Source organism: Taudactylus pleione, unplaced genomic scaffold (genome assembly GCF_031769625.1).
Source record: "Taudactylus pleione unplaced genomic scaffold, aTauple2 ptg000762l, whole genome shotgun sequence".
NCBI lineage: Eukaryota > Metazoa > Chordata > Amphibia > Anura > Myobatrachidae > Taudactylus > Taudactylus pleione.
Window position 1 is genome coordinate 263,510 of NW_028285164.1, and position 9,576 is coordinate 273,085.

Genomic DNA, 9,576 nt, shown 5'->3' on the forward strand with positions numbered 1-9,576 from the left:
ACAACCATTTGACACTTCTTAGCTACACAATAATAATACCAACTAAAAATTACAATGGGAGAACCTCAGAGGTGGGACTGGCAGAGATGTATACTGTATATTCTAAAAAAATATTTTAAGATACATTCTAAAGATTAGGGGGTAAATTTACTAAGATTCGAGATGGACCCGATTTTCAAAGTGATTTATCTCGCTGGAACTCGCCAAAATCCGAGTGATTTAATCCCTTTTATTTTACCAAATTTCCCAACAGGCGATTTGAGGCTAAAAGAGTTTGCCGATGGTGAAGCAGAATGAGATATCTCTCCCGAGTAACTCGTTTTGCAGGAGATTACTCACCCGAGATTGCAGTGTTTTCTTTCTGCAAATCTCTCCCGAGCTAGCAGCCTGCACATACTGTATCAGTGAGATATGTGCTTGCTGCTTGTGTGTTAAGCCTTGTAAAAATAGATATATGTTTTTTTTAAAAAAAATGACGTGAGGTTCCCCCCAAAACACTAACCGGCCTCGGGCTTGCCAGCCTGTCCTGGTTCTTAACATTATAGGGGAAAAAATGTGTAGGGATCCCCTGTAATGTAAGAACCAGCACAAGGCAGCAGGGACAGAGCTGGTTTTAAATATACGGAGAAAAAAAATAATGTTAGTTTCTCCGTATATTTAAAACCAGCCCTGGACCCTTTCTAATGGGGGACTGATGCCACAGCCAGGGGTGCCCTTTCACCGGGCCCCCCAGCCGCAGCATCTGGCCTGACCGTTAGTCAGCCCAAGCCAGGGATCCCTGGGGAGTTGGTGACCCCCCCAGCTCTGTCCCTGCTACCTGTTGCTGGTTCGTAATTTACAGTGGAACCCTACACATTTTTTTTCCCTGTAAACTAAGAACCAGGACAGGCTGGTAAGCCCAGGGCTGGATAGTATATAAGGGGGGGGACCTCACGTCATTTTTTGTTTTACATATTATCCCTATTTTCAGAATTTACAGAAAGAAACATACACAGATCACAATGATTTGTGTATGTTTCTGACCATCTCGCAGATCAGGGGGTTGAGAGTTTGAAAAGTGATTTTGGCAAAGTTTGCTCCTATCTCACCCAGCTTGTCATCCCGATTTTTGGTACATTTGAGAGATGTATGTTTTAGGTGAAAAGTACTTCCGCTTTGGCCCGATGGTGATAAGATTCGAGATTGCTATCTCACCCGAGTTTTCCGAGTGAGATGAGAGAAATCTCTCTCTAACTCACCTGACTTTTGCCTTTAGTAATTTACAAGCAGGAAAAAAAATCAATAAATCACACGAGATGGTCATCTCGACCTATCTCGATTGTTAGTAAATTTACCCCTAGATCTTCCAGTCCAGTCTTATAGACGTTATGTTACCTAGTTACTAGGAAGCTAGGCAATTACAGGTTTCCACTTGTCAGTTGCAATTAGCAAGCTGATGTAATTAGTGCAGGTGTGTTTGTCACTTGTAATTAGTGCAGGTGTGTTTGTTACCGGGTTCCTTTAGTGTAAAATAGGAAGTGCCTGGGGGTCTGATTCAGAGCCGGACACTATTTGCGCTCGCTCGTTCAGAAAAAGGGGGTGGCCATTTAAATGAACCGTTTGCTCTTTGCGGTCTGTTCACGCCTCTATGTCTGAACGAGCGAACAAAACATGCGGTCGTTTATTTGAAAAATACGCCCCCTGGCCGCTCGCATCATATGTCATCTCCGCTATTTATTAGATTAATCGAGTACATCGAACGGCGTATGAACTGCTCGCTATTCTTGTGGTTGGTTTTTCCTACCGCAATCATGCGAGCAGTTCTGACTATAAAACAACCAAGTGACGTGGTCGATGACGCTGCTTTATTAATTATTCACACCCATAAAACGCCCATTTTGACCTTTAGGTACGCCTGCGTTCTGATCTCCACTCCCCGTTTTCAAGCACCTTCCCCTGTTACCACTCACAAACGCCTCCTCCTGTCACTCAAATTAGCAGGCATTCGCTATTTAGCGAGCACACGATTTTCGGCCGCACTGACTGGTTCGCGCATGCGTATTACAATCCATATGCATGCGCAGATGTGCGAACATCGCTCGGAACGAACGAACGGCCGCTTATGAGCGGCTCTGAATGAAGCCCTGAGGTCACTGCCAGTGGTAGAATTAACTGCTGTGATTCTTCCCTGCACCCAGAACAGCCTGTTCTGTTCTTTTGAGAGGCAGTAAAGAACGCAGGTACAGTATGTCGCGACCATTTTAGAGGCACGTCACACCCTGCGACTGCGATCCCGTACCCAAGAAACATGGCGTCTCAATTCCCATGGCCATTCTGTGGGACCGTAGACTTACTCAGGACTCTTTGGGCCTGAGGACCTCATTCAGAGCCGCTCGTAAGCGGCCGCTCGTTCGTTCCGAGCGATGTTCGCACATCTGCGCATGCGTATGGCTTGTAATATGCATGCGCGAACCAGTTAGTGCGGTTGAAAATCGTGTGCTCGCAAAATAGCGAATGTCTACTAATTTGAGTGACAGGATGAGGCGTATGTGGGAGTAATGGGGGAAGGTGCTTGAAAACGGGGAGTGGAGATCCGAACGCAGGCGTGCCAAAAGGTCAAAACGGGCGTTGTAAGGGTGTGCATAATTTACAAAGCAGCGTCAACGACAACGTCAGTTGGTTGTCTTTTAGCCAGAACTGCTCGCATGATTGCGGTAGGAAAATGCAACCACAAGAATAGCGAGCAGTTCAGACGCCTTTCCATGTACTCGATTAATCTAATAAATAGCGGACATGACGTATGATGCGAGCGGCCAGGGGGCGTTTTTTACAAAATAACGACCACATGTTTTGTTCGCTCGTTCAGACATAGAGGCGTCAACAGACCGCAAAGAGCGAACGGTCAATTTAAATAGCCAGCCCCTTTTTCTCAACGAGCGAGCGCAAATAGCATCCGGCTCTGAATCAGACCCTGTCAGCAGTGCACTACTGAATGCAGATTCCCAATGTTCGGGAATCTGCGCAGGCGCATGACCCATTCTGCGCATGTGCAGAACGGGTCTGCGAGGGTGCACGTAAACTGGCAGCAGACTGTCAGGGATGGACAGTCTGCTGGCGTTTTGGTTACCCGAAACGGATGCGTGTCAATACCATTTGGGGGGGAGGGAAGAGGCCAGGATTTCCATCGGCTGACGCAGATTTCCAGGCCTCTTCCTCTAAACTGCGGCGGCCGGCTACGTGACCCCATGGGTCACCGTAGCCAGCCAATGTTACGCAGATTATCCGATGCAGCGTTGGACGACGCAGCTCCGATAAGTGATGCCTCCTGCTGCATTACCATAACTGCAAGGATTGTAATTGCAAAGCTGCCTGCGTGCATACATCATATCTATAGCCTGCGTGTATATATACAACATATTTATAGCCTGCGTGCATACATCATATCTATAGCCTGCATGCATACATCATATCTATAGCCTGCTTGCATACATCATATATATAGCCTGCTTGCATACATCATATCTATAGCCTGCGTGCATACATCATATCTATAGCCTGCGTGCAGCTTTGCTATTGCGATCCTTGTTGAATCAGGCCCTTTCTACGCAAATAGTGCAACAATTTAAGCAGAAATTTGCAAAGCCGCAGGTGAGGGCGTCTCAATACATCTCCTGGCATCTGCAACATTTGCATATGTCACATAGCAGCTACGTGCACATACGCTGCTGCAACGGCATTAGCCAATAACACTAAATCAGGGCCTTTGTTCACTACAGTGTCCCGTCTGTGGAATACAGCGCAGGCTGGCTGCAGTACTATGATAAGAGCTCTGGGAACCAATGTGTGTAATGACCCATGTTGGAGGTGTAATGACCCATGTAGGAGGTGTAATGTCCCCATGTTGGAGGTGTAATGGCCCCATGTTGGAGGTGTAATGTCCCCATGTTGGAGGTGTAATGGCCCCATGTTGGAGGTGTAATGGCCCCATGTTGGAGATGTAATGGCCCATGTTGGAGGTGTAATGGCCCATGTTGGAGGTGTAATGGCCCATGTAGAAGGTGTAGTGACCCAAATTGGAGGTGTAATGGCCCATGTAGGAGGTGTAATGACCCATGTTGGAGGTGTAATGACCCATGTTGGAGGTGTAATGACCCATGTTGGAGGTGTAATGACCCATGTTGGAGGTGGTGTAATGACCCATGTTGGAGGTGTAATGACCCATGTTGGAGGTGTAATGACCCATGTTGGAGGTGGTGTAATGGCCCATGTTGGAGGTGTAATGACCCCATGTTGGAGGAGGTGTAATGACCCATGTTGGAGGTGTAATGACCCCATGTTGGAGGTGTAATGACCCCATGTTGGAGGTGTAATGACCCATGTAGAAGGTGTAATGGCACATGTTGGAGGTGTAATGATCCATGTAGGATGTGTAATGACCCATGTTGGAGGTGTAATGACCCATGTAGAAGGTGTAATGGCACATGTTGGAGGTGTAATGACCCCATGTTGGAGGTGTAATGACCCCATGTTGGAGGTGTAATGACCCATGTAGAAGGTGTAATGGCACATGTTGGAGGTGTAATGATCCATGTAGGATGTGTAATGACCCATGTTGGAGGTGTAATGACCCATGTAGAAGGTGTAATGGCACATGTTGGAGGTGTAATGACCCATGTTGGAGGTGGTGTAATGGCCCATGTTGGAGGTGTAATGACCCCATGTTGGAGGTGTAATGACCCATGTAGGAGGTGTAATGACCCATGTAGGATGTGTAATGACCCATGTTGGAGGTGTAATGACCCATGTAGAAGGTGTAATGGCACATGTTGGAGGTGTAATGATCCATGTTGGAGGTGTAATGGCACGTGTTTCCAGTAGGAGGATTGTAGTAGATAATTACTTTTTTCATTTTCAGGAATTGTGGGAGACTGGAAGAACCATTTCCTGGTTTCCCAGAACATTGTATTTGATGAGGAGTACAAGAAGAAAATGGAGGGCAGCGGCCTAAGCTTCCGCACCCAGCTCTGAGGATAAGGAAAAGGATCATCTTGTTATCGGCATATATATATATATATTTTATTCATACACCACAATAACTATGTACAGATTTCCTTGGGTGGAAGATCCAAAAAGCATTGTTACAATTTTCTTCTGCTGAAGTCACCGAAAACTTGAAGAACAAGCATTGAACTCAGGGGTCTATGTACTAAGCCTTGGAGAGAGGTAAAATGAATAGAGATAAAGTACCAACCAATCAGCTCCTAACTGTCATTTTTTAAACACAAACTGACAGTTTGGAGCTGATTGGTTGGTACTTTATCTCCATTCATTTTATCTTTCTCCAAGGCTTAGTAAATAGACTGTTAAGAAATTACATTTATTGGTATAGAATAAGATACAGTATGTTGTGCCATAACTAAATCTCCTTTATATCTAATAAAGTTTCATGAGTATGTAAAATGTCAGTGTAACATTCCAATGTCTGATTCCAGCATAGGCCTAATTCCTATTATAACCTGTCCTAATCAGAGCCAAGTTATTACTGCCTGGGGCCTCACAGCTACAACCCCGCACACTCTGACCAATCAGAGTGAGGACTTTCTGTATAGATTAGCAGATGATAGACACTGGTCCCAGTTACAGGGGTCGCAGAATATTACCATCACCTCTCATCGTTTTTATATTCTCCCAATGGTTTTCCAAGCGTTTGGACTGGAGAATCCCCATTAGACCAGTAATAAGGTGGTAAACGTGGGTGCGAGTGGGTGTGGGAGGGAGTTTTTATTTTTAATAAAATGTTTTCTTACAACGAGGGTGTGTTTATTTTACTGTATTTGTTTTTACAGGTGCACTATAGGTTCCAGCATGTACATACAGTGATGGGTACGCTGACAATTGTAGATTTACAAGGACCAGCATACCCAAACAGCTTTGGCATGCCAGGGGTTTCTGGAACCTGCAGTGCACCAGCAGAAAAATACATAGGGGCATATTCATGATGTTAATTATCGGGGCCCGAACGGACCCCGATAATTAACATTCTAATTCGCGGCGGCCACCGGAGCAATTCAGCATTGCTCCGGCGCGGTGGCAGCTGATGTGAAATCAGCTGCCTCCGCGAGCGGCTTCACTGCTCCTTTTCGGAGCAGTGAATCTTTTCACCTACAGGTCACACATGCGCACAAGAGCCCCGACGTCCGGCAGAAAGAGCCGGACAGGGGCGGAGGGATCTGAAAGGCTCCGTTTTCGCAACACGAACCTATTTCCCATAGGGAAGAGCGGGTTGCGAACCCCAAACGGGGGTATTCGCCATCTGAAGAAGGCGAATGCCCCCGCAGTCAAGCTCCAAAAATATAATATTTTCAGAGCTTGATGAATTCTGTCCCCATACTAGTGTATGGGGACAGCGGGCCATTCCGCAAACAGAAGGTAAGTAGGAGATATCTGTGATACTAGTGTATGGGGACAGAGGGCCATTCCGCAAACAGAAGGTAATTAGGAGATATCTGTGATACTAGTGTATGGGGACAGCGGGCCATTCCGCAAACAGAAGGTAAGTAGGAGATATCTGTGATACTAGTGTATGGAGACAGCGGGTCATTCCGCAAACAGAAGGTAAGTAGGAGATATCTGTGATACTAGTGTATGGGGACAGCGGGCCATTCCGCAAACAGAAGGTAAGTAGGAGATATCTGTGATACTAGTGTATGGGGACAGCGGGCGATTCCGCAAACAGAAGGTAAGTAGGAGATATCTGTGATACTAGTGTATGGAGACAGCGGGTCATTCCGCAAACAGAAGGTAAGTAGGAGATATCTGTGATACTAGTGTATGGGGACAGCGGACCATTCCGCAAACAGAAGGTAAGTAGGAGATATCTGTGATACTAGTGTATGGAGACAGCGGGCCATTCCGCAAACAGAAAGGTAAGTAGGAGATATCTGTGATACTAGTGTATGGGGACAGCTGGCCATTCCGCAAACAGAAAGGTAAGTAGGAGATATCTGTGATACTAGTGTATGGAGACAGCGGGCCATTCCGCAAACAGAAGGTAAGTAGGACATATCTGTGATACTAGTGTATGGGGACAGCAGGCCATTCCGCAAACAGAAGGTAAGTAGGAGATATCTGTGATACCAGTGTATGGGGACAGCGGGCCATTCCGCAAACAGAAGGTAAGTAGGAGATATCTGTGATACTAGTGTATGGGGACAGCGGGCCATTCCGCCAGAGGAAGGTAAGCAGGAGATATCTGTGATACTAGTGTATGGGGACAGCGGGTCATTCCGCAAACAGAAGGTAAGTAGGAGATATCTGTAATACTAGTGTATGGGGACAGCGGGCCATTCCGCCAGAGGAAGGTAAGCAGGAGATATCTGTGATACTAGTGTATGGGGACAGCGGGCGATTCCGCAAACAGAAGGTAAGTAGGAGATATCTGTGATACTAGTGTATGGAGACAGCGGGTCATTCCGCAAACAGAAGGTAAGTAGGAGATATCTGTGATACTAGTGTATGGGGACAGCGGGCCATTCCGCAAACAGAAGGTAAGTAGGAGATATCTGTGATACTAGTGTATGGGGACAGCGGGTCATTCCGCAAACAGAAGGTAAGTAGGAGATATCTGTGATACTAGTGTATGGGGACAGCGGGCCATTCCGCAAACAGAAGGTAAGTAGGAGATATCTGTGATACTAGTGTATGGGGACAGCGGGCGATTCCGCAAACAGAAGGTAAGTAGGAGATATCTGTGATACTAGTGTATGGAGACAGCGGGTCATTCCGCAAACAGAAGGTAAGTAGGAGATATCTGTGATACTAGTGTATGGGGACAGCGGACCATTCCGCAAACAGAAGGTAAGTAGGAGATATCTGTGATACTAGTGTATGGAGACAGCGGGCCATTCCGCAAACAGAAAGGTAAGTAGGAGATATCTGTGATACTAGTGTATGGGGACAGCTGGCCATTCCGCAAACAGAAAGGTAAGTAGGAGATATCTGTGATACTAGTGTATGGAGACAGCGGGCCATTCCGCAAACAGAAGGTAAGTAGGACATATCTGTGATACTAGTGTATGGGGACAGCAGGCCATTCCGCAAACAGAAGGTAAGTAGGAGATATCTGTGATACCAGTGTATGGGGACAGCGGGCCATTCCGCAAACAGAAGGTAAGTAGGAGATATCTGTGATACTAGTGTATGGGGACAGCGGGCCATTCCGCCAGAGGAAGGTAAGCAGGAGATATCTGTGATACTAGTGTATGGGGACAGCGGGTCATTCCGCAAACAGAAGGTAAGTAGGAGATATCTGTAATACTAGTGTATGGGGACAGCGGGCCATTCCGCCAGAGGAAGGTAAGCAGGAGATATCTGTGATACTAGTGTATGGGGACAGCGGGCGATTCCGCAAACAGAAGGTAAGTAGGAGATATCTGTGATACTAGTGTATGGAGACAGCGGGTCATTCCGCAAACAGAAGGTAAGTAGGAGATATCTGTGATACTAGTGTATGGGGACAGCGGGCCATTCCGCAAACAGAAGGTAAGTAGGAGATATCTGTGATACTAGTGTATGGGGACAGCGGGCCATTCCGCAAACAGAAGGTAAGTAGGAGATATCTGTGATACTAGTGTATGGAGACAGCGGGTCATTCCGCAAACATAAGGTAAGTAGGAGATATCTGTGATACTAGTGTATGGGGACAGCGGACCATTCCGCAAACAGAAGGTAAGTAGGAGATATCTGTGATACTAGTGTATGGAGACAGCGGGCCATTCCGCAAACAGTAAGGTAAGTAGGAGATATCTGTGATACTAGTGTATGGAGACAGCAGGCCATTCCGCAAACAGGTAAGTAGGAGATATCTGTAATACCAGTGTATGGGGACAGCGGGCCATTCCGCCAGAGGAAGGTAAGCAGGAGATATCTGTGATACTAGTGTATGGGGACAGCGGGCCATTCCACAAACAGAAGGTAAGTAGGAAGTAGGAAATATCTGCGATACTAGTGTTTGGGGACAGCGGGCCATTCTGAAAACAGAAAGTAAGTAGGAGATATCTGTGATACTAGTGTATGGGGACAGCGGGCCATTCCGCCAGAGGAAGGTAAGTAGGAGATATCTGTGATACTAGTGTATGGGGACAGCGGGACATTCTGCAAACAGAAGGTAAGTAGGAAATATCTGTGATACTAGTGTATGGGGACAGCGGCACATTCCGCAAACAGAAGGTAAGTAGGAGATATCTGTGATACTAGTGTATGGGGTGTATATCTGTGATATCTCCTCTTACACCTTCTTAATGAATGGCCAGAATACTTAATTGTCACAATTGCAGGTGAAAATGTGCTTTTTCACCTGCTTTTGTGACAATTAAGTAATGATGAATAGGCCCCTAATTCATCAATGTAAATTTTATCACCCCACAGCGACAACCTCCGGGTGTTTGAGAAGCACCTCCTGCTTTCAGCATAGGGTTGTTTTCTTCTAAGTCCACACAACAGATACCTTTCACCAGGGATTGGTTTAGTAACCAGTAGAAAAGCAGGTGCAGAATAACACAAGTGTAGCCGGGTGGAGCACAGCCCAGGCCAGCTCCC

The 9,576-nt window shown here is 46.4% G+C and overlaps 1 protein-coding gene across 1 annotated transcript in view; it reads left to right on the forward strand.

Annotated features, from left to right (window-relative positions):
- Positions 1 to 5,199, forward strand: part of LOC148476867 (sulfotransferase 1C2-like) — a 41,876-nt gene extending 36,677 nt beyond the window's left edge. The window contains exon 8 of the mRNA XM_088457469.1: positions 4,895 to 5,199. Within this exon, the coding sequence (XP_088313595.1) occupies positions 4,895 to 5,007 (113 nt within the window). The 3' untranslated portion in view covers positions 5,008 to 5,199. The remainder of the gene's footprint in view (positions 1 to 4,894) is intronic.
- Positions 5,200 to 9,576: the final 4,377 nt, after the last annotated feature.